The sequence below is a fragment of the Carex rostrata genome, chromosome 2 (genome assembly GCF_964058835.1).
Source record: "Carex rostrata chromosome 2, lpCarRost1.2, whole genome shotgun sequence".
In the NCBI taxonomy this organism is placed as follows: Eukaryota; Viridiplantae; Streptophyta; class Magnoliopsida; order Poales; family Cyperaceae; genus Carex; species Carex rostrata.
In genome coordinates, this window is record NC_135919.1 from 2,456,709 (window position 1) to 2,482,481 (window position 25,773).

The window sequence follows — 25,773 nt, forward strand, 5'->3', positions numbered from 1 at the left end:
TGTCTAGGACCGAATCTGATGGTCAAACTAAATAAAATATTTGGATACGCCAAGTGCTTTATTTGATACGTATCGTGAGGGAGTTTGTATGGATCAGCTATCCGATTTTTTTTGTAGGAATTGTAAATCTAAATTGTTGTTGTTCCATCATTCCATGCATCAATGGAAACGAACGCTCTTTCGCAGTTATATACATTAATTACGATTTTACCAACCGTTTTGTATTGTCGTATCAATGATGTAAAAAAAAATTATTTGGTCATTTTAGTGTACATCAGTACATATTTTTGTTAATATTTTTAAATGAGAAATGTTCTGGTAAAAAATGTTCATATTTTTAGACTCGCAAAGTTCATCACGGATCGTCGAGAAAATAGATGAGAATGATCAGAGACAAAATAAAAATAAAAATAAAAATAAAAATAAAAATGGGTGAGAGGAATCTTTCCGTTTTTTGCTTGAAAACAATAATTAGGAGTTAAAATTATACAGATTTAGAATTTTAATGCTTGCACACAGATGTTTAAATACTTACAAGTAGCATTGTAAAATGTTATAAACATAGCTTTAAATGTTTGAATATTATTAGCGCTGGAAATGAAAGTTAGATAATATTGAAAGTTTTTATGTTAAACTACTTGAGAGACGCGCTCGGATATTTTGTTTGAGGTACAATTATCAAGCTCCTTTTTAAATTTAATAACTAAAATTTTATGCTATAAATTTGATGCGACTTGAAGTCATTTTGCCATATAGAAAACCATTTGATATCTTTGATATAATTTTTTATTTGGAAAATATCGATTAACTTATATTATGGAGAATGTCTCATAACGTTATGTACTTAAAACCTTTCAAATACTAATTAATTATTTTTTCAAAGAAATGTATAATTGAAATTATTTAATTAATTCTTATTAAATAAATGGGAATAATACAGATACTTTTTTTTTAAAATTATCCACAGAAATACCATAATCCGTGCAACATGGATGAATATAATTAACTAGTCAAAATCTCAAAATATTTTATTTTATAATCTTGATGAATAATTTTAATAAATAAAAATAAATGGGCCAATATCACCAATATCAACCCTCATATACAAAGTCTTATTTTTGTTCCTGAGAGAAGAAAAACCCCAATTAGTCCCTTGCATGACTTCAAACCAGCACTCAGTTTTCAATGAAACAACTCATTTCCAGCTTCACACTGACCCCCCCCCCCCCCCCCCCCCCCCCCTCAACTTATCAATATCATCTCTAGTATTGCTATGAATTAGTTTTGCAACTTTGAAGAAAATCCTTTGTTGATTTATAGGAGAATCACACAATCTGGTATTCCTTTTGTATTCTGATTTTGCCTTCTATTCTGTTAATTGCCTATATTTCATTTGAGACATAATATTATTAGCTAATAGTTGATCTTAAATTTTCCAGGGCAAACTAGAAAATAATTTAAATGCTTGTGAACTGTATCAATTGTTTATACCCTGAATTTCAGGTTTATCAATAAGCACCAAATTACACAAAAAAAGAATGTCTGAAACAAATTGAATTGCTTTTTTTTTTTTTTTTTTTACCAATACAATCTACACATGCATTAATTGTTTACTGAACTTGTTTTATAAAAATTCAGACCTGTCCAAGTTCTCCAAACAAAAGATGGAAGATCAAAATGCACAAGTGAAGATACTTGAATTGAACAACTTGGTAAAAAGGTGAATTCAATTGACATATTCAATTTTTCTTACAGTGGATATTGCACAATTCTACTTTGCAACTCTGAAGCATCTAATATTTTGTGTATGTATTACAGCCTTCAAGAAAATTTAGCATTGATAGAAGCCGAAAATCAAGTTCTAAGAAAACATATCTCGGCATCTTCTCTCAAACAGGTAAATTAGATTTTACAATACCAGTATTTCCAAAATGGCATCTGGGTTACTTTTTACTAGTTCTCGCTGTAAAACTTTGCAGAATTCCGATGGCAACAGTACCAGTCAGCCATCTGCACAGGATCATAAGGTATTAGAAGTAGTTACCAGTACTTTTCTCAGCTTTTCATATGTTTTGTTTTATGACATATGCTATACTTTCATGCAGGAGGGTATTGAAGCACTGATAGATTGTGTGGTGCATAGAGTTGGAATTGTACCCGGAAAATCAGTGGTTGCTTTGACAATTTACAAGTGCTTGCTTAATTGGAAATGCTTTGAAGCAGAAAAGACATGCGTCTTCGACCAATTATCACAGATGTTCGATTCTGCATCCAAGGTACCTTGTACCTTTTGTTTTAGTCAGAAAAAATAAAAAATAAATGATATAAAACAAATTTACCCTACATTATTAATTGAAATATTTCTGGTTTTTTTATCATCATATATTTTTGGTCACATATCACTTTATACAGAGGTACAATGGTTCTGATGATCTCGCTTACTGGTTGGCGAATGCATCTACTTTGCTTATCTTATTGCAAACAAACCTGAAAGCCTCAACAAAGGCCGGTTTATCGGAACACAAAGAGAAATCACAAATAGAACAGGTATGCTATGGCAACTTCACATTTTGTCAAAGAGTGAGGCTCTGGTAATATGCATATTACACAATGGCCTGTGTTATGAACTCATATCTTCGTTTTTAAAGTCTAAACAGTTGATCTGAACCATTTAAACCAAATTTTTCATTTTTTAGAGTTTTGTTACTATTTTTTTTAAATAGATAGAAAATCATTTTATTTGAAAATCCTAGACTATCCGAAATCAGTGATATTCTACCTATAAAAAAAATAGTAAAAAAATTTCTAAAAAATGTAAAATTTGTGGTCTATAAGTATATTTTCATATGGAGATCATGTTTAACAGTTCGGATCAACTATTTAAACTTTGAAAATAGAGATATGGATGCATATCACAGATCGATCCGTAATATGCATATTACTGTAGTCTCACCCTTTTTTCAAATACCCAAAAAAATTATCTTTTCTATCACATTTTCATTAACAAATATTGTATTACATGATATTTAGGGATCCGGTGCAGCACCAACAAATGGAGTAATGGCACGGCGAGTAGAGGCTAGATACCCCGCATTGCTATTCAAGCTGCAGCTTACAACATTAGTGGAGACAATGTACACCGTTACACGTGAAAACATGAAGAAGGATCTCACTCCCTTGCTTTCTCTTGCCATTCAGGTACATGTTGCATCAAACCCTAGCTTATATTTCCTTGCCAATGAAGCATGACAACAAAAAGAAGATAGTACTTTAATTGTATGATTTGAAATTGAGATCCAATGGTTGTAAAATGTTATTACAACATTTACCAAGGTTATACAAAATATTTACACTATTAGACTGATTGTCTTGAAATTTCAATCCCGTAGAAGGTACTGAATTTTTTTTTCGGTCCCTTCAGAGATCATAGATCACTTGCTTCCTACACTGCCTGCGCCACAGAAGATCCAACCTCTATGGAATTAAAATTTCAAGATGATCAATCTAATAGCCTATATTATTTTAACGTAATTTCTATAAATATGTGCTATGTTTTGGATGTAATGTTTTCTTGCTTTTCTGTAAACAGTATGACTTTTGTCAGATTCGGTACCAGTGGTTCGGTACCGATATCTGTGAACACTGTATGGTTTCTTTTGTATGAATGAAATCGGTGGATAATTTCAACTTTTATAAAAAAAAAAAAAAAAAAAATTTCTATAAATAAAAGAACTCTGGTGTGATTGCCACTCTAACTACTCTGGTTTGATAAATCTGTAAACACAAGGCACCAAGAGCTGCGAAAGCGAGCCTTGTGAGAGGACAATCATTCAAAACCTCAGACTCACCCCGGAAAAGCTTTTCTGATGCGAGAGCGAGTCTATTTGCAAACTCAATTCCCGAATCCCCGAGGAAAAGCTTCTCAGATGCAAGGGCAATTTCATTCAAAAACTCAATGCAAGAATCGCACTGGAAAAGCATCACTGACAACCTCAGTGACTCCTATGTTACATTGCAAGAGAATGGGGTATGGTTGTATATATATATCATGAGAGTTTCTAATTATGAAGTTTTTGTTCTAATTCTCTCTATTTTTTTTTTTTCTGTCCAGTAATTTTTTTGTTTTTGAAAGAAATGGCTATAGCCACCGATTTCCATTAATCATGAAAACCTTACCAGTGGTACCAACACACTGGCACCAGATACAATATTCCGAAAACAACAACTGGTATTAAGAAAATACCATAGCACCAAAACAACAAATACTTAAAAATATGCAAAACAGACCCTAGAAAAGTATCATATCACTAACTAGTCAAAATAAGCACAAAAGACCCTGAAATTCTAAGTATTCTCAGAAGACCACCCAGAGGTGCTTGTACTGGTCCCTGCTCCAAGCATATATGTCCAGTAATTAATTTTCATTGTTTTGCATGTGTTTTAGATTCCTTCTGTTCTAATTGAGAGGATGATGTGCCAGATTTTCTCATTTATCAACGTACAACTTTTCAACAGGTGCAATGACTAGATAGTATTTTTTTGAAACATAGAAATCTTGCAAGCAACACAACTGATCCTTGGTATTTTTTTAATCACAAAAATAGAAATCTTACGCACAAAAAATAAATAAAAAATATGTAACCTTCTTACAGTACTGTTTTATGGTGATACAGTATACTTCTACGTCGTGAATGCTGCACCTTTAGCAATGGAGAGTACCTGAAATACGGTTTATCCGAGCTACAAGCATGGTGTGAAAAACTAGAAGAAGAGGTATGGATTCAAGTATGATACTAGGATCTTTAGCCATTTTTAAGTGACAAACTCTGTTTAAATTTTATTAATTCAATATAAACAGCACATAGGATCAGCATGGGATAAGCTTGAGCACATATATCAGGCCACAGCATTCTTGGTAAGCCTTTGTTTTTCATTCAATAAATGCAAACTTAAATTACTAACTTTTATTTTTCTTATTAAGGTTCACAAGTAACATTATTTACAATCCTGATCAGTGTATATATATATATATATCAAATAAAAAACCTTTTGGTGAAATAGTGTTTTGTTGCACAATTACATGGACCCTTTTTTTTTTTTTTTTCTGTGCTCTGCACTTTTAAAGTATAATTTTATTGAGCTCTGCTCCTCCATTTTGTGAAAAGATGATACTAATAATTTTCATTTGAAATTTCACAGGTGACACTTCAAAAGTTCAAAATTTCTTATGAAGATTTAACTCAGAACATCTGCCCAGTAATATCTCTATTACTTACATTGACACACAAAATCTAATTACCTTCCACCAATTAAATTCCACAAGAACATATATACAAAAAAAAAAGATTTTTGAAGTCACATATTGATATTTTATTTCTTTTTTTGTAGGCATTAAATGTCCAACAGCTCTACAGGATTTGTACCCAGTACTGGGATGACAAGTACAACTCACAAACTGTATCACCTAATGTAAGTAAATTTTTTCTTGCATTTATATTTTCAAAGTGAAAGAAAAATGTGACTTGATCATGACAGCATGGCATGATTAAAATGATAGAGGACAATCACGCTACGCAAATAGTCACGTCACGGGTGGTTACGCCGTGACCGCACGTGACGTGATCAAACATGACATAATTGATCGTGTTTAATTATTATTTTTTTTTTTGAAGTTTCAAGTTAGTTCATAGAAAATAATAACAAAATCTACTAAAAAATAAGGAACCATTATAAAATCTATTAAAAAATTGGTCACATAATGTGACGTGACGTAATTTGTCATTTTCAATCGAAGAGAGATTTGCGTTGCGTAACATGCAAGTTATATCACATGACTGACATGTGTGACATATAATGTCTGTGACGGAATTTATAACAACATGTCTAATTTTATTAGATTCACTAATAAGAAGTACAACAAAACCTAATATTTGGCTTGTTTGATTTCAGGTTTTAAACAACATGAGGACTTTAATGACAGATGAAACAAGTGATGTTGATAGTAGTGATTTTTTGTTGGATGATGACACAAGGTAAAAATAATTAAATAGTACTTACATTTTTCCAAGCCAAGTAATTTCTTTTACAAATTAACACTACAACCAAACTTTATTATTTTGGCCAGAAAAAAAAATTTCAGGTTAATTAAGTCAATTATATTTATCACTAATTACAAATACTAGAGGATTACTTCCATCCAGTACTTGTTATACCTTCTGAAATTTTTATTTTTACTATTTAAAAAAGAGATAAGTAAAATAATAACATATTCTGATAATTATATTTTTAACACGGACACAGTTCAAAACCTCTAACACAAATTGGGCGTCCACACATTCAATTTATTTTTATTTTTTTCTAGAGATATCAGTGTTGATTTGATCAAAATCATGGAAAGTCTCATGAAAAATTATTTGATCAAAATCAAAGTTGATATCAGTTTGAAACCGCAGACAGTTAATTTGTGTCTGCAGTTTCAAACTGCATCTGTGTCAAAAATGAAAATTATGTATATGTGTCAAGAAACCATGGTTTTTCGGTTTTTTTTTTTTTTTAGATGGTATAAATAAAAATTCCGGTTGTACTTTACCTAAAAAGTTGGGTAAGAAACCATGGTTATTTCGTTTTCAAATGAATGCATCTTAAATTTGCTGACTTGGTTTAATTTTTGGTGCAGTATTCCATTCACTTTGTTTGAGATTTATAACGCTGTTGAAGACAAGGAATTCTCACAAATTACTATACCGAAAGAGATTCTTGATATATCAGCCTTGAAACTTTCCCAGCCATGAGATATACCTCTATATATATATATATATATATATTGAAAGCAAATTTTGTGTGCATTTTAAGTGTTTTTGTTCATTTGATTCAAACCAATTGACAAGAATTTAAGGTTTAGGGCTAATTTTGATTTTATTTGGACGAATCCGGTCCCGAGTGAAATGCACGGAGCCGCTTTAATATTCGTGCCAAAACAGTATTGGACAGTCCAAATTTAAACTCAAAATTTGAGGTACCTTAGGTTATATGAATTTGGTTTTTGAGCGATTAGAAAAGATTCAAAAGGAACAACTTTTTTTTTTTTTTTTTTTTCTGTTTGTTAATAAAGCTGGTCTTTCTTTCTTTCTGTGCTTGAAATGTCTGAAAATATGCAACTTTTTCAAGCTAACAGTATTTTTCTGGATTCTGAATTAATAGCCTAAATTTATAAATTTTTAGTTTCAATCTTATTTTTATTTATTGAAGTGAATTATGAATTATCATTGTTTTAATCTAATTAAAATAACCATCCTACATTCCTACCCTTTTGGCTTGGCACGAAAAATTTCTCCATCGTTTTTTTTTTTTTTTTTTTTTTATGATTTCAATTTCAATCAATCAATTCGGCTGAATTCTAAAAATGCAATCTGAATTCTGTAAGATCAAATTATGGACATACAATCTTTTATGGATCTTTTTGTAGACTTCATCTTTCGATTCAAAATAATTCATTAAAAACAACATTTATAAAATAATTTTAACATACAAATTAATTCATCTCACAAATTACATATACAATTCAAAATATCTGGACAGGAAAAATGTCGAAAATAAAATTCATGATAAATGAAATAAGATTATACTGAAAAGACTTCGCCATGTCAACGATCAACGCTTCAGCCAATCAAAATGCAGATACAACGTGTCAACAATGCAGATGCAATATTTCTCCTCCAGTTTCAACATCTCAAGTTCCTCTCCTTTTGCTCCATTTTTTTTTGTTCAGATCGAAAAAATATAGCTCATCTTTTTTGAAAAAATTAAATAGTTTATTTAAAGATGTTCAAATATGTTATGATAGAGAAGAAAATTAGTCAAATTGGTTCTGTCACAACTCGTTACGGTACGTGTATCAGTCCAGTAATGTATCTTCTTTCAATCAAAACTAGCATGCATGTCACGTCATGTTATATCACGTGACACTTTACCTAACTAATTTTTTCAACATTATTTTAATTATTTTTCAATATATTTTAAGCATTCTTTTATAATCTAACTTAATAAGAAAAAAATAATAAATGTAACCAATTACGTCACGTTTAATCTCATTATATGTGATTACAACTTAATCATATGTAACGCGACTGTTGTCTATCATATTGATTACGTTCCACTAAATCATCACGTAAATTTTATTTTTTATTATGTATAACATAATCAAATTATAGCGTGTTATTCATGTTTTTTTTCTTTACTATGTCTTGGTTTAAATTTGCACTGTATATCCACATAAATTGCGGTTAAAAAAATTGAGTCGTTGAGAGAGGTCGAGGCATTTTCCTGGACATGTCCTGTAACGGAGAAACTGGAGAGCAAAACGGAACCGCTAGTGCGTTGGAGCTCTTCCTCTCTCTCTCTCTATCAGGAAACGGAGAAACACAAAACCTGTCCTCCACAGTCCGTGACTTAATTCGTACGTTTATTGAATCCCCTAAGGTAACAGAATATTTCTATTTGAATCTGGACCGTCCAATAAGAATCCGCACGATTATTAAAGCATTCCCGTCCGTAACACCTCTGGTCCGATTGATCCGGATTCCAATGGGACGGTAGTGATGGAAATAGAAATATTCTGTTACCTGAGAGAAATGGGTTCTCGTTTTTTTATTTTTTATTTTTTTGGTTGTAAGCCCGTAGGCGAGGATTCTCGTTTATTAGTTACATCTCTTTTACCATCAGATAAAACGGATAAAACACACACTCTCCTTCTTTCCTCCATTGAAACTGCGACCTACCCGTACCGGATCTGGAGAAAAACAAATTCAACCCGATCCACCAGTTTCTCCTCTCTCGGGTTTTCTCGGGATCACGCTCTCCAGGTTCAATTCGTTTCTTTCTTTTTTGCATTAGGGATCTTCTTTTTATTTGGTTTTTTACGGCGAGGAGCATTCGATTTCGAATTTCTAGCATTTGGGTATCTAATTGAGGCCAAATTAGGCTTAATTAATAGGGTCAACTGCTGCATAAACGCATTATATGAACTAATCGAGTCTCAGTTTGAGTTTAGCTCGGTTGATTCTTATCTAAAACAGTTGTAAGACAAGGTTTCTGTTGGTTTTGAAGAGAAATTCAGTGTGTCTGATTTTTAGTTTCCAAGTTTTACATGTTTGATTTACCTAGGAGTACCAGAACCATTTTTTGTACATTAATTGTTTTTGTGCTATTCAACTGGTAATGTATCCTGTGTTTATTAGTTTAAATTAATTTGTTTTTACGGAAAAGTGGGATATTTGCTACTAAAGAACATTTTTGTTTCATAGAGATATAGTATCTAGAAGACGTCTATTAAAAGTTACCAAAATGCCCTTGATATTGTTGTGAACTTCTGGTTTGTAACACATGTTCTATTTAACTAATGTAATCAAGTGTTTTGTTTTATATTAATAGGAGCGCAAGAAGCCAAATCCCTGCTTTCTGATACAACACAACTCACATCTAGCTCAATTTGGTATAAGTTTAATTAAACTGATAGATATAATTAAAAGATAGAGAGGCAAGAATCGGGGAGCGACTTGCCTCAGGCAGGGGAGTTTGCTCCTTTTCCAGTAACCCGGCGTGTTAATTCCTCCTACACAATGATGATGATGGATGATGAAATAGAGAACGGGCGGTCGGGATATCCCAGGACCTTCACAGCTGTCAGAAGCAAATCTTACTCCCCATTGGTACATTCACAATTTACTTTTATCACCTTGTCTTATATTAGTTTTACAACTTTTCATTTTCTTTGTTCGTACCTTTTTTTTGGTCTATGTTCATTAGTGTTCCATTTAGTGGTTGTGGAGACTTGGGTTCAAATCCCAGTGACCAAACATTATGTATTTTCGCATATTATGCATTTTACGTTTCATTCCCCCCATCTAAATTTTCTAGTTCTGCCCCTGAGTGTTCTGTTAATATATTAGAGATCAGTGCAGTTGTTAAGTGTGAGACCTTGGTAATAAAAACAGTTCATAGTTAGAACCTGTCTAATTCAGTCATGAAACTCCTGTATGGCTGTAGTATATCTGTGAGTAATTTATCTACCATGACCTGTTTACCTTTAGTTCGATTCTAGCTTGGCGCTAGAATTTTTTTTTAAGTGATTACGATTGGGTTTCATTTCTAGCCTAACCCAACTTGTTTGGGACTAAAGGCTTGGTTGTTGTTGTTGTTGTTGACCTATTTACCTTTACCTCAGGAGGTAACTTTACCAAGTTAGCCTCTGTGGTACAGTTCAAAGTAAATGCCCCAAGAAACTAGCATATGTGAAACCATGCCAAATTGCCAACCTACACAACAGCACTTGCATTATCAATTGCGTTATTTCTTTAACTGACACATTTTTTGTTGCAGATTTTTCGGATTCTGAGACGAATCAACCCACGATTGTTAGCTATCTTTTTGTTCGTGATCTTTTGCGGGGTGTTCTATGTAGGAGCTAGGACTTCACCGATTATTGTCTTTGTTTTCTCAATCTGCATAATCAGCTTCTTTTTCTCAGTTTATCTCACCAAATGGGTTCTTGCAAAGGATGAGGGCCCACCTGAAATGTCTCAGGTATCTTTTATACCAACTTATTCTTGTGCATCTGTTTCCATAATGATGCATTTTCTAAGTTGCAGTTCTCCTTTCTATATACAGCTCATCTGCAAAATCATTTTATTTATTTATTTGAGGAATTAAACAATAACATCATAATTGGAACCTTAATTAGCTATGTATGTAATAATGGCCATGTAAGTTCCAAATTACTATAGTTCTAATTTTGTAAATTTTGAATTGAATCCTATTAGATAGAAGATCCTTTAGCTTCTTCATGTTTGCTACATACAACATTTTTTTTTTTTTATGATAACATTCTCCAATAAGTTTTCTTTTGGCTTTGTTGTCATGTCGATGGTTATAAACTTATAATGGGATTACTTCACTACTTCTGTGGCATGTTGAATATGTGATATGGATTTATATGTATTTTTTTTATTTCAAATTGTAGATATCAGATGCCATAAGGGATGGCGCAGAAGGCTTTTTTAGGACGCAGTATGGTACTATTTCCAAGATGGCTTTTCTTTTGGCGCTTGTTATCCTTGTCATATACCTCTTTCGCACCTCTACCCCACAACAAGAGGCAGCAGGCATTGGAAGGTCTCTCTCTTTCTGTGTGTGTGTGTGTGTGTGTGTGTGTGTGTCAATATAATACTTGATTTTAATACCCTTTTGGTAGACCTAGTACTGGTTTGAACTATTTTGTACCAACCGGCATCTTTTCAGTCTAGTTTGGTCAATTTTTACTTTTTTTTCTTGGTTCGTGGGTATCTAATTGCACAACAGCCCACAAGTTTAGTTAGATCGGGTCAAAATGTAGGTACATTTGTATAAAGCATAATTGAAGAATTAGGGGATGATTAATGCTAGGGTTTGGTGCACATTGAAGGTACTGTGTTACCTAATCAACTAACAAATAATATTTTTATTACTGCACAGGTTTACATCAGCATTTATTACAGTTGCAGCTTTCCTTCTAGGAGCTCTTTGTTCAGGAATGGCAGGTTATGTCGGTATGTGGGTGTCTGTTCGAGCAAATGTAAGGGTATCTAGTGCTGCTCGCCGTTCTGCAAGAGAAGCATTACAGGTTTTTATTTTTTTATTTTTAAATCTCTGTGCCAAACCCTCCAATATACCAAGTTAATAATAGGTAGCAGAGTGAGGCTATGGTAATATGCATATTATGTAGTGACCGTTGCTATGGATCCATATTTCTATTTTTGAAGTTCAAACAGTCGATCTGAACCCTTAAATATGATCTCTATATGAAAATGTACTTTAGAGCAAATTTTACATTTTTTGAATTTTTTTTTACTATTCTTTTAGATGGGTAAAAAAGAGTTTGGCTAGTATAACATCAGTGTCATTTCAACCTATATAACACCAACTTCAAAACCTATCAAATCGACTTCAAACAGTGAATCCAAACCATTCAAATCCATCTATTTCATTAGTTGTGCGTTACATGCAAAATTTATAATTTTTCGAATGTGTGAGGTCAAGCGGTCAAATGTGTGAGTTTTTAAGTAAATTTTAATTCATTCATTTTTCAACATTTTTGACCGCTTGATTTGATGCTAAAATAACTAGAAAATATAAATATTTTGCATGTAAACGCATCACTCATAAAGTAAATCAGTTTGAATAGTTTGGATTAGTCGTTTGAAGTCTCTCCAATCAATTTTGTAGTTGGTGTCATATGACACCGATGTCATACTAGCCGGACTCGGTAAAAAATCACTGCTTTTGAATGGTCCAGAATTTTTCAAATTAAGTGATTTTCTACCTATTTAAAAATATAGTAAAAAAATTACAAAAAAAAAAATTAAAATTTTGTTTTCAAGTACAATTTTTATATGAAGATCATGTTGAACGGTTCAGATCGACTCTTTGGACTTTAAAAACGGAGATATGAGTGCATAGCACAAACTGCCGTGTAATATGCATATTACCATAGCCTCACTCATAGGTAGCACCAGAATTACTTTGAAATTTCTATAATTAGCTTCCAAATTTCACAACATAGGATATCAGGTGCTGAGAAGGAACAAAAGTGCTGGTGTCCTACTTTTTATAGTAACAAACTTTAAATGGTCAAGTGAATAATTAAATTTTTGGAATCTGCTCCATTAAGCTCAAAAGATTGGATAAAGTCAAAATTTACAGTTTTTTTTGTTATTAAATTATGGAAACAGATTGCTGTTCGTGCCGGTGGCTTCTCGGCAATTATTGTTGTGGGCATGGCTGTATTTGGTGTAGCTATTCTATATGCAACTTTCTATTACTGGCTCGAAGTCGACACTCCTGGTTCCATGAGAGTTACAGACTGTAATGACTTATATACTTTATTATTTATATCTTTGATGCCATTTCTCTGATTTACTTTGTTATTGTTACCTAAAGCAACATCATTTTTTTATTTATTTTTTCAATTTGGATGTAGTGCCACTTCTCCTTGTTGGGTACGGTTTTGGTGCCTCCTTTGTGGCTCTATTTGCACAGTTAGGTGGCGGTATTTACACCAAGGCTGCTGATGTGGGGGCCGATCTTGTTGGAAAAGTTGAACAGGGAATTCCTGAAGACGACCCACGTAACCCAGCTGTTATTGCAGACTTGGTGATATATTTTTTCTCATTTTCATTTCAATTTTGTAATTTTAAAATCATGCCCTATCCCCTTCTCCAAATCATTTCTATTTACATGAAGTTCTAGATAGAGAAGTTTGGCATATTCTTGTTCTTTCTAAGGTCTTCTCTGTGTACTTCTGAAAATTTGAAAGAGTTATATACTCAAATTATCTCATGAAATTTCACTTGAAACTTCTAGGTCGGTGACAATGTTGGTGACTGTGCAGCTCGTGGCGCTGATCTTTTTGAGAGTATTGCAGCTGAGATAATTAGTGCCATGATTCTTGGTGGAACAATGGCGCAAAAATGTAAAATTGAGGGTAAGTTCATTGATTTCTGTACTAGTTCGATCAGATTCAATTGTTGTGTGCCTGTGACTTGTTTTCTTACCACTTATATTTCGATTCTAAATTTTATTACTGACGCAGTGTTGACTTTCTATTTCTTACTTTACATCCAAGGATTTGGAGTGGGCAGTAAATATCTGTTTGGCAACATTTTTTTATGAAACTATGATATGCTACTTTTATTGTTTATATCTGTAGTTTGAAATTACTTCAGCTAGTAGACCTACAAATATAAAATAATCTTTAATATTTTACATTATAGTATTTAAATCAAATTCTTGTCTGATTACAGAAGTTGTTATTTCAGATCCATCTGGGTTTATTCTCTTTCCACTGGTGGTTCACTCTTTTGACTTGGTGGTATCATCCGTTGGGATACTATCTATCAGGGGAACTCGTGATCCGGGAACACTTGGTGTCTTAGAAGATCCAATGACCATTCTACAAAAGGGCTATTACATCACAATTGTGCTTGCTGTTGTTACCTTTGGTTTGGTGAGTAATTTTCTTTTCATGCAAAAGGGTTTTGTTATAGTTGATCTGCTTAAATTATTGAGTTTTTTTTTAATTTTTTTCACCTTTTCCTTTGACCATGTAATCTTTCTTTTTTTGCAATTAAATAACAGAAATTCCAATTTTTTATGGAATGCCTAGATCATTTTTTCTTTTCATCAAATTAAAGAACAAATCAGTAGCTATCTAATTTAAAGAACAAGCCAGAAACTATCCATAGCAGTTCATTTGAGTTTATAGCACTCTTCTGCCGCAATATTATTGGCACATATCATGCTCGTCATGTTTACAACCATATAACATCAGAGCAGGGTTCAAATGCCTCATGTTTTTCATACCTCAATCATGCCTCACATCCTTATCTCCGTTTCTAAAGTCCAAAGAGTCGATTCGAACCGCTCAACATGATCTCCATATTAAAATGTGCTAAAAAACAGAATTTTATATTTTTTGGAATTTTTTTACTATTTTTTTAGATGGGTACAAAATCTCTGTTTTTGGATGGTCCAGTGCAAATTATTTGATTTACTTAAGTGGTGTTCCTCCCATTTCATTTCTTCACCAGTCAACCCGGTGGCTCCTCTACACAGAACAAGCCCCCTCAGCCTGGCTCAATTTCGCATTATGTGGCTTAGTTGGCATAATTACTGCCTACGCCTTTGTTTGCATCACACAATACTACACCGACTACAAGTATGAGCCTGTCAAAACCCTCGCCCTCGCCAGTTCTACCGGTCATGGCACCAACATAATTGCTGGCGTAGCCCTTGGGCTGGAGTCAACTGGTCTGCCAGTGCTTGTCATAAGTGTGGCTATTGTGTCGGCCTATTGGCTGGGGCAGAGCTCAGGATTGGTTGATGAGAGCGGAAACCCAACCGGAGGGTTGTTTGGCACAGCTGTGGCCACTATGGGGATGCTTAGCACTGCTGCCTATGTGTTGACCATGGATATGTTTGGTCCTATTGCCGATAATGCGGGTGGGATTGTCGAGATGAGTCAACAGGTATCAGTTGTGTAGTCAACAGATGCAATTTAACATTAGTTATGAATATAGATATATCCTTTCATCTTGTATTGATACCAGTCATTGGGTACCAAAAAAAAAATCAGTGGGGTCTACCCACTCTTACCAAAGTTGTCATCGGGGAAGCAGCCAAACACATATTAGACAGATAATAATGTAGTTTGGATACTTTTATATTTACTAATAACCGCCTCATGAGCAATAAATAGCTCATGATTAAAGTGCTAGGGTCATTTTGGTAATCTGTTTTTAGGTAGCATTAGAGTAATGAAAGATATTTTTGTGCCAGCCAGAAAGCGTCAGAGAAATTACAGATCTTCTAGACGCTGTTGGTAACACCACCAAGGCCACAACAAAAGGTTTTGCAATTGGCTCAGCTGCACTAGCTTCTTTCCTACTGTTCAGTGCTTACATGGATGAGGTGTCATCATTCGCTCGTGTCCCTTTTGAACAGGTACTTCAATTATTAACAACAGATTGGTACTAACTGGCATGATACTGGTACGAGCCATTGGTAAGTAGCGTAATGGAATAGTGCACTGTTATCCTTACCTAAAATTCTCCTACTTATTCCTGTTGTTGTTTAGTTGTACTCTTGTCAATTAACCTGGATAATTGTCATTGGATAATATAATCCTTAAGTTTACCTAAACCAATAAGTTTATTAAAACCTTACACACAGAAGTATCATTTGATTTACTAGAAAAATATTTACAATATTTTTACAGGTTGATATTGCGGTGCCAGAGGTTTTTGTAGGAGGCTTATTAGGGTCAATGCTTATATTTGTATTTAGTGCTTGGGCTTGCTCGGCTGTTGGTAGAACTGCTCAAGAGGTGGTCAATGAAGTTAGAAGGCAATTTATCGAGAGGCCTGGAATAATGGTAATACTCTAATCTCAGTACAAACAATGAAAGAGTGGGACCCTTAGTAAACTTTTAGTCGTTAGCCTTACTTGGCCTATTTTTGGAAGCTGTCCAAGTTGCTTCCTTTCCCTCTCTACATATATGATGGAAAGAACGACTTCACATCTCCTGAGATATTTCAAATTTTGAGTTGATACGCGGAGTATCCGGACCGTTTAAATTCTCTCTGCACGAATTTTCAAAGCACAATAATACTGCCCCCCGCATTCGGAATAGGCACTGAAAAAAATTTGGTGACTTTAGATGAACTGAAAATTTGAGATATCTCACAGGATACGGACTAAAAAATGTGTGTGTGGAGGGGGGTTGCTTGTGTATTTGGAAAAAAAAGAAAGAAAGAAAAAAATTAAAAGTAAGAGACAAGATGTGTGAGAACATTTTTTAGGGGCATGCGAGATTATTCTCACTTGAAGGGGATTTACAACCGTGAATTTGTCGAAATGTATGCATGTGCTGATTAAGGCATTTTTTTTTATCCAGTTTTATAAAGAGAAGCCTGACTACAGCCGGTGTGTTGCTATTGTTGCATCTGCCTCTCTGAGAGAAATGATAAAGCCCGGTGCATTGGCCATAATTTCACCCATCGTTATTGGTACATTTTATCCTTAATTTTTTTACATATTTGTAGTACATTTAGAAAAATGCCTAGGGGACATTGCTTTTAGTACTGTCAAAAATATTCAAATTCAAAATAAAGATAATTGAGGATAATTTTAATAGATAGGAAATAAAAGGTGCTTTTAATTGCCACTATGAGAACATATGTCCTTGTTTCAAAATAATATTGAAATTTGGCACAGTTTACTAAATTAACCCTGGTTTATCTATACAGGGATTATCTTCAGGATTTTGGGTAATATTACGAACCAGCCCCTGTTGGGAGCGAAGGTGGTTGCCTCAATGCTTATGTTCGCTACAGTTGCTGGGATTCTCATGGCACTGTTTTTGAACACATCTGGTGGGGCCTGGGACAATGCGAAGAAATACATAGAGACAGGCGCCCTTGGTGGCAAGGGTAGTGACTGTCACAAGGCCGCTATCACTGGTGACACGTAAGTTTCTCTCTTCATTTTTCATGAAATATATTTTACCAAATATAGTTGGATCACCCAGATGCTGCTTCCAGTAAAACCTTTTGCCAAATATAGTAGGATCCTTTTCTATGAAAATCACTTGATTTTAAAATACTAGACCATTAAAAAGTAGTGATTTTCTTCCTATCTAAAAAAACATTAAAAAAAAAGAAAAATATAGACGGCAAGTACATTTTCATATGGAGATCATGTTGAATGGTTCAGATTGTCTGTTTAAACTTTAAAACCGGAGATATTGATCGATAATACACCATAGCCTCACTTTTTTTTTTTTGGCCCTTGTATGAATCTTTTTAAGACCAGGTATATTTTAAAAATGTGGTTGGTTAAAATGAAATAATTTGTATTTTGCAGAGTTGGAGACCCGTTCAAGGACACTGCAGGGCCATCTATTCATGTTCTTATAAAAATGCTTGCTACTATAACACTAGTTATGGCCCCTGTATTTTTGTAAGCAATTTTATAGATGCATGTTGTTGTTAACCTAATATATAGAGAGAACTTTGCCAATAGATGTGATTGATGCTCCATTTCAGAAATGCGAGTTTTGATATCGCCATTTGTTTTTCCTCTTTTTAAGAGATGAGTATGATGATGAGATTGTATAAACTTTTGGTATAGAGTTCGAGTATATTCATATTACATTGTAGGGACAGTATTCTTGCTTTGCATTTTAATCATATACATTTTGGGTATTGTGCATTTGCTTATTGTGGATATGAAAACTCATACCAGAATATCTAGCACTGTTCTGTCAGTCTTTCCAACATACCATTCTTATCAATGAAAAATAAATGCATTAAAAATTAACTTAAAAGACTTCCACATTTGACCATTTAAATTGATATTAAATAAATTAAAAAAAATATATAATTTTGAATGTAAATACACTATAGATTGGTTTGAACGGTGTTGATTTGTTGTCCGAAGCATATCAGATAGGTTTTAGAGTTGGTGTCATTTAGATTAAAATAATACTGATGTTGTACTTACTATTCAGACTCATGACAATGCTTACAATACTGTCAATCCATGGCAAATTGGCAATACAACTGTTGTTGGGCCTTTATACTAAAGGAACATAAATTTTGGTGCAATTGCCTTTCTGCATGCCTGGTAAATAAAAATCTTGAGACATTATGTGGATGATGTTAACAAGCACCCAAAAAGTCTATGCGTGCTGGTATTTTGATAGACTGATCCAATTCATTTCCCACTGAAAACCTTTCTAGGTATCAGAAACACATTTCATATAATTAATGGGACCAGCAAAGCCGACCTAAACCTGTAACTGTAAGCAAAATCTTTTCCTACTTTTTGTGTTCAGGGTTTAGTGGCACCACTGGAGAAAATCTCATTTGATTCACTTTCCACGTTATATGGATTTAGTGCGAAACCTGATCAATTTTATGCCTTTCGGCTTTCCACTACTACACTAATTATGATATACTTGGCGTAATCAAATTATTGGCTAAGATATTATTCTAAAAAACAGTGTTGTAAAAAAGGGCTAAACTGCTGATTAATCGGCAAAACTGACACAAATTGATTTGGTGGAGGTGTATTTGCGGATTATTTCTGATTATTTTTGTTTATTATAGTTTATTCCCGTTTAGTCGTTTTGTTGTTGTTGTTGTTGTTGTTGTTGTTGTGATTACAAGACCCGTAGGCCTTTTGGTTAGTCATTTATTGAGCCACGATCCGTTATATATTGGGCCATTTTGTTCATCAAATTTGCCGATTTGTCTGATTAATCCGGTACATACTTTGTTTTGTCTTATATGGACTTTTTTTTTTTCTAAATGACAATTTTATGGAACTTTATTAATTAACAATGAAATTAAGATAAAATAAGTTTATTTGATAAGTTAAATTAATCATTTTTAATAAATTATGAATATATGCCCATAAGTTTAATGAAAACATAAAATTGTCCGCATAATTTTAATTAATTAGCCGCATACTGTTATTTACAATACTGTTCTAAAGCAGTGTTGTAAAAAACGTCCATTTAGATCTATTAATCGGCCGATTAGTCGTTGGCGGTGATCAAACCGTCACAATTTTTTTTGACTAATCAACCGATTGTTTCCGATTATTCCTAATTAATTACTTGACGTTACCTTGTCCGTCCGACAACCGCATACCGTTATTTACAATACTGTTTACCAACTCATAAAAATATATCATAGACAATTATGGTGAGGTTGAGAGACTTGTAGGCGCACCTTTTGAATGCCCTTAAATAGCTAGATGCTCCAATTCTATATATCTCTTTATTCTTACACCAAATACATCCTAGTATATATGTCTACATAGATAACATTAAACACCACTGAACAAAGATTCACACACACACACATCTTTCTCACACTCACAAATGCAGAGGTGGCCACGGAAGAGCAAGGAACGGAGAAGCTAAATATTCAGACCTCTTGTGGGACTAATTATGTATCCTTTCCTGTTAAAAGCAACTTGAAAAAGACACCAAGCAAGACGAAGCAAGACGAGAAGAGAAGAGTGAGCTGGTCAGATGCTCATGGAAAGGATCTTGTGCATGTTTTGGTGTTTCCCACCACCACCAGGTATATATATATATATATATCTTCCAATTACAAAAATTGTCAATATTATAGAATTAGGATGTTTCTAAGTTCATTGAGTCTTCTTGTGAACTCAACTTTAAAATCTATTGAATTGAATTTAAATGACGAATCTAAATCATTGAAATTCATCTACATTACGAGTGATGCGTCTACGTATAAAGTTTTTAAAATTTAGAATTAATTTTGTATAAAGTCAAGTGGTAAAAAGACGTTCAAAAAATGGATGCATTAGAATTAATTTATAATCCTTCTAATTTTGATTGCTTGACTTTATACTAAATTAATTTAAAAGTTAAATTTCTTTTACATATAAACGCATCACTCGTAAGATAGACGGATTTCAACGATTCAGATTCATCATTTAAAATCAATCTAACTTGAGTATTTTTTTTTTACAATTCTCTTATGTAATCTCTTGTAGTACTACAAATGATCATTTCTTCACAATCCAATCTATTAAATTTGTTATAGAAAAAAATTAATCATTATATTTAATTTTTTAATGTCCTTAGTTAATTGAATGATCAAAATCAATTGCACATTTTTTACTAAAAGATGATGTATGTATGCAAAATTGAGCTTATATTAGATGAATTGAGAGTCTTTAATTTATTTTTTGAATTTAAATGATGTAGTTTAGCAGAAAACATTGCTGTTAAAGGGGCTGGAAATGCATGCATGTGTGTTATTCAGTGAAGAAATAAGAGGTGATGTGACTTTTTTCTTTTTTTGAGGAATCATGGCAGAAGCAGGTTATGTGATTTTTTATTTCAGCAATTAATCAATTCTGGACAGTGAATTTTTTTGGTAGAAGTTCTTGGTGTTCATCTTGAATTTTGTTTATTTTTCCAGGTAATTTTTTCTTATTAATTTTTCTTCAAATAGATAATCTTTTACCTTGATTATATCTATTTCATCAAAAAAACATGTCTAATTTCTCTCTCCTCGTGTTAGATTCTCGATGGATGGTACGTGCAGAAAATATAAAATGGGTGATTTTTGACCCGTTTCGAGAGTATTTGATTCAGCACGTTGTTTGTCAGATAGTTCTCGCCACATGCATTTGTTTGACGGACATATGACTATTAAACAATTAATCGAGAATATATAATTGAGAATAATCGGTCATAATCGAGAATAATCTGCTGATTAGTCGGGAAGATACGCGATAGTTAAGTCACCGCCAACGACTAATCGACTGATTAATCAACCTAAACGACCATTTTTACAACACTGATGCACTAATCTCAACGAAAAAAGTTTTTCATACGCGAATCTCAATTAATATCAATGGATGAATCCAAATCACAGTTCATGTTATTTCTCAAGAATAACAACTGATTTATTTCCAATATCATCAGCTGTTATCTTAAAAAAAAATATCATCAGCTGTTTACAAACTAACAAACTTGCAAGATCACCAAAAGTACTTGCAAAAGAAAAAAAGAATTACAATTAAGTCCATCCCAATCGTACCTATCTGTTAGTACTATACAAGTTTAGAGCAGGTCAATCAAACATCTCCATTTTAGTTTGCCTATGATCTTAATTTGTAGCAAACTGTTGTAGAAGGATTATCATAACAGTAATATCATCCAAAGAGCCTCGTTTCACCGAAAGATCGGCAAGTTCTTTACAAGCAGATTGCGGCAAAATGTCGTTTTTTTCGCCCGTGCAAAATGTTCTTGCTATATCTACTGCCTCCTGACTGCTCACCTGAAACAAAACCAGTTCAATCCAATTAATATTTTGCCAATCTAATTAATTCACCAGAAAAAGATCTCAATAAACATGTTAATTATGTATCGAATGGTGAAACATACCTTATCCCATAGGCCATCAGAAGCGAGAATTAAGAACTCGGATTCAGAATCGATCTTGATAGTACTGGTATCAGGTTCAGATGTAACCCATTGTTTGTAAAACATGTCCCCAATTCCTCTTGACACTGCTAGTGAGCCTTGTAATCGCCATATACCTCTCTGGCAATGCACAAATGCGCCCTGAAACAAAATAAAAATCAAACAAGTAAATAAAAAGATATATATATATAGAGAGAGAGAGAGAGAGAACGAAAATACATGATGAATTAAGCGCATGTAATATGAACTTACAAGTTTCTCAACTCGTTCTCTTTCATCGAGCCTAGACAGCTTATGATCAGATGTAAGAGCCTCCGCTTTGCCGCCTCTACATAGAACTGCACGGCAATCACCGGCATTAGAAATTACAAGGTTGCCATTGTCAAACAAGGCTGTCAAACAACATGCTCCTCCTTTGTTGGTGTCTCCTTTTAAGAACTCTTCATCTGTTCTTAGATACCCATTTCTAACAGCTTCTTTCGCTTCAAAACTTTTATCTTCTCTCTTTTCTAATTCATCTACTATAAATTGACCAATATTTCTAGAACAAAATTCAGCTGCTTCGCTACCTCCATGTCCATCAAATACACCAAAGAGTGCTGTTTTGGTTTCTCCATTGAAATATGGCATGGTAAGATGCCTATCTTCCATTTGAAGCTTCTTCCTTCCTCTCTTACAACAAACAGCAAAACCTAGCCCTTGTTCTACCACCTCTCTCCTCCCATCTGACCTCAACTCTAATTCATTGATTACCAAATTGTTCTTTCTTGAATTATCTTTCGGTATCTCGATCAATAGAGTTGATTTTTTTCTCTTCGGATTGACTTGCTTCATGCTCATACATGGAGGATTTAGAGAGCTGTTTTGTGGCAATGAGAAGGCTGCCGGAGACGGCTATGTCGGAATCGCAATGGAGCATGCCATGGAAGAATTGATCATTTTACCGGATTTGGTTTTTGCTCTTCTTTTTTTTTGAATTTTTTTTTCTCTTCTGGTCAAAGTGCCAAGTTTGGATGGTGGCTCATATTTATAGGCATGTTCTTCATTGTTCAGATGTGCCGCCGGATCATCTAAACTTTTATTTACTCTTAAGATTTCAACTATGATTCTCATTTACAGAAATTTTTATTCTTACCATTTAAAAAAAAAAGACAAACCAAATAATCATGAAATCTAATTTTTTTTTTTAGGGCATAAATAAGATGTTTGTCAACAACTTTATTTGGTTTGACTAAATTTTTGTATGACTGACAAAAACCATTATTTTTTCATGTTAATCTTTTTTATTATAATTTTGTTTTTCAGTTTTGATCAAACTTTTTGTATCAACATCATTTGATTGGCCAGAGTTTTTGGGGCCCACAAAGTTTACCGCTGCAGTGGGTTTAATTAGGGAAAAATATATTTTGTCCGCCATTTAACATGGTGGACATTCAATTGGTTTCCGTCATCTATCGTTGCGGCGGTATTAAAAATAAAATATTTACAATTCATGATTATTTTGTTTGTCTCTTTTCTATGAATATTAAAAATAAAATTTTTAGCATAATTTATTTGTAAGATTTTAATTATCATCTAAACTTGTAATCTTATATTCTTCAGACTATAATTATAAAAAAAATATCCTACTATCTAATTAAAAATACTCCGGGAACTTACCAATATATAAATTTTAATTCCAAAGTTACTAAAGAAAAAGTTATAAATTAAAGGCTACAGTCAAAATTAATAAGTTATCATTACTCTGCTTATATCAAGCAAAATAATCTTTTATATCTTTTTATATCTTTCTTCTTTATTCTATCACAAGAATTGATTCTGAATTTAAAAAAAAATGGTACAAGATAACTAAAAATATACACGCGGGCACAACTTAATTATAACCGACCGAACACCAGTCAAACTTGATAATAACTCGCCGAAGAAAAAGAGTACAATTCGCTTTAATCCAGCTATATATGCTGATTGTGTTTGCTGCTGCATCTAGAATTTTGACTGAAGCTGTGTGACTAGTCAATGCGTAGTCTCATAAATGAATTTATCCATGAATTCATCATGTAATTAAATTGACCGCACGAGCAGTTTGTAGGAAAAGATAAAACAAATTGAATTGGTTAGAGAAGAGAATCCGGTAGTACTGGTCGTACTCGTACTTGGCAACTGGATTGGCCTCCTTCTTAGCTACCTTGTGTTTTTGAACAAGAATCTTAGTTTTAGAAGCTTCTTTCTCAAAAAGCAAGACGAGAAAAGAAGAGTGAGCTGGTCAGATGCTCATGAAAACGATCTTCTACATGTTTTGCTGTTTCCCACCACCATGGTGGGTTGGTGGGTGCATAGGCGGAGCCAGTATTTTATGTTTTTTTTTTCAATGAATAGTAAAAATAAATTTTTTTGGCGTAATTTATCTATAAGATTTTTAACTATCATTTAAACTTGTAATCTTATATATTGTTCAAACTATAATCATATAAAAAAAAACATATCCTACTATTTAATAAAAAAAAATAGTCTGGGAACTTACCAATATATAAATTTCAATTCCAAATTAAGTTACTAAAGAAAAAGTTAGAAATTAAAGGCTACAAAAATGCCAACTTTTTGTACAATCTAAAATAAATTTGTTATATTATCGATTTTATTTCACAAAGTATCTATAAATAGTGTAAAGATAAGTAACAATTTGATTTAAATATAATAATTCAATCAAAATTAATAAGTTGTAAAAAAATTTCCGGAAATTGGATCCTAAATCCGAAATAAATTTTTCCAAATTTAGGATTTCTTTTTCTTTTTTTTTCTAAATCCGGAATAATTTTTTCCGGAATTAGGATTTTTTTTTTTTAGGAATTTTTTTTTTCATTTTTCAGTTTTTATTTATAATTTATTTATTTATTGTATTGAAGTATTACAAATATTTAATATATTTTTTAAAAAATAGATGAAATACTATATAATTTAATTTATTCGAACGACTGCTACCAATAATCCGGATCAACATTTTTCATGCCGAATTTTTTACGGCCGTAAGAAAATATAATATAATATAATATATGTATATGTATATGTATATATAATATATGTATATGTATATGTATATATAATATAATATATGTATATATAATATAATATATGTATATATAATATAATATATGTATATATAATATAATATATGTATATATAATATAATATATGTATATATATGTATATATAATATAATATATGTATATATATGTATATATAATATAAGAGGAGGGTTCCAATGCCTCATTTTTTTTCATACCTCATCATATCTCATATTTTATATTTTCGTTTTCAAAGTCCAAATTATCGATCCGAACCGTTCAATAAAATATTTATACTAAAATATGCATGGAGATGAAATTTTATATTTTTTGGATTTTTTTTTTTGCTATTTTTTAAGATAGGTACAAAATCATTGTTTTTGAACCGTTCATAAAACAGTGATTTTCTACCCATCTTAAAAAATATATTATATTATATATACATATACATATACATATATTATATTATATGTATATTATAAAATGTGCATATTTTAGTTTAAATATTTTAGTATAAATATTTTAAAATAGCAAAAAAAATCCAAAAAATATAAAATTTTATCTCCATGAATATTTTAGTATAAATATTTTATTGAACGGTTCGGATCGACAATTTGAACTTTGAAAACGAAAATATGAAATATGAGGTATGATGAGGTATGAAAAAAAATGAGGCATTGGAACCCTCCTCTTATATTATATATAGATATATTATATTATATATACATATACATATACATATATTATATTATATTATTTTTTCTTACGGCCGTAAAAAATTCGGCAAGAAAAATGTTGATCCGGATTATTTGTAGCAGTCGTTCGAATAAATCAAATTATATAGTATTCCATCTATTTTTAAAAAAATATATTAAATATTTGTAATACTTCAATACAATAAATAAATAAATTATAAATAAAAACTGAAAAATGAAAAAAAAATTTCCTAAAAAAAAAAAATCCTAATTCCGGAAAAAATTATTCCGGATTTAGAAAAAAAAAGAAAAAGAAATCCTAAATTTGGAAAAATTTATTTCGGATTTAGGATCCAATTTCCGGAAAATTTTTTTCCGGAAATTGGTATTGAAACCGGAAATTTTTTTTCCGGTTTGGGTAAATTTGGAAATTAATAGGCAGTTGGGT

The 25,773-nt window shown here is 32.4% G+C and overlaps 3 protein-coding genes and 1 long non-coding RNA gene across 4 annotated transcripts; 3 read left to right on the plus strand and 1 right to left on the minus strand.

Moving 5' to 3' along the window:
• The first annotated feature begins 1,635 nt into the window (after positions 1-1,635).
• LOC144568669 (myosin-14-like) lies at positions 1,636-6,791 on the plus strand. The gene is made up of 14 exons (XM_078319045.1): positions 1,636-1,720; positions 1,819-1,897; positions 1,980-2,027; positions 2,106-2,276; positions 2,413-2,547; positions 3,031-3,198; positions 3,788-4,027; positions 4,445-4,515; positions 4,674-4,773; positions 4,859-4,915; positions 5,200-5,256; positions 5,389-5,469; positions 5,950-6,032; positions 6,677-6,791. Exons 1-14 carry the CDS (start codon positions 1,665-1,667, stop codon positions 6,789-6,791), a joined length of 1,461 nt encoding a protein of 486 aa, XP_078175171.1. The 5' UTR covers positions 1,636-1,664.
• Positions 6,792-8,719: 1,928 nt separating this feature from the next.
• LOC144568680 (pyrophosphate-energized membrane proton pump 3) lies at positions 8,720-17,758 on the plus strand. The gene is made up of 15 exons (XM_078319053.1): positions 8,720-8,861; positions 9,430-9,707; positions 10,378-10,581; positions 11,018-11,169; positions 11,509-11,656; positions 12,765-12,897; positions 13,013-13,185; positions 13,396-13,516; positions 13,851-14,038; positions 14,622-15,059; positions 15,370-15,534; positions 15,809-15,964; positions 16,487-16,598; positions 16,839-17,058; positions 17,455-17,758. Exons 2-15 carry the CDS (start codon positions 9,618-9,620, stop codon positions 17,552-17,554), a joined length of 2,400 nt encoding a protein of 799 aa, XP_078175179.1. The 5' UTR covers positions 8,720-8,861; positions 9,430-9,617; the 3' UTR covers positions 17,555-17,758.
• A 1,634-nt stretch (positions 17,759-19,392) lies between these two features.
• LOC144568723 (uncharacterized) lies at positions 19,393-20,648 on the plus strand. Its single transcript, XR_013515716.1, has 3 exons — positions 19,393-19,685; positions 20,342-20,413; positions 20,459-20,648. It is a non-coding gene; the product is annotated as an uncharacterized LOC144568723 (long non-coding RNA).
• A 353-nt stretch (positions 20,649-21,001) lies between these two features.
• LOC144568713 (putative protein phosphatase 2C 32) lies at positions 21,002-22,455 on the minus strand. The gene is made up of 3 exons (XM_078319085.1): positions 21,821-22,455; positions 21,530-21,709; positions 21,002-21,422 (listed from the first exon to the last, which is right to left on the minus strand). The coding sequence occupies exons 1-3, from the start codon at positions 22,406-22,408 to the stop codon at positions 21,252-21,254; spliced, it is 939 nt and encodes a 312-aa protein (XP_078175211.1). The 5' UTR covers positions 22,409-22,455; the 3' UTR covers positions 21,002-21,251.
• Between the last annotated feature and the right edge of the window lie 3,318 nt (positions 22,456-25,773).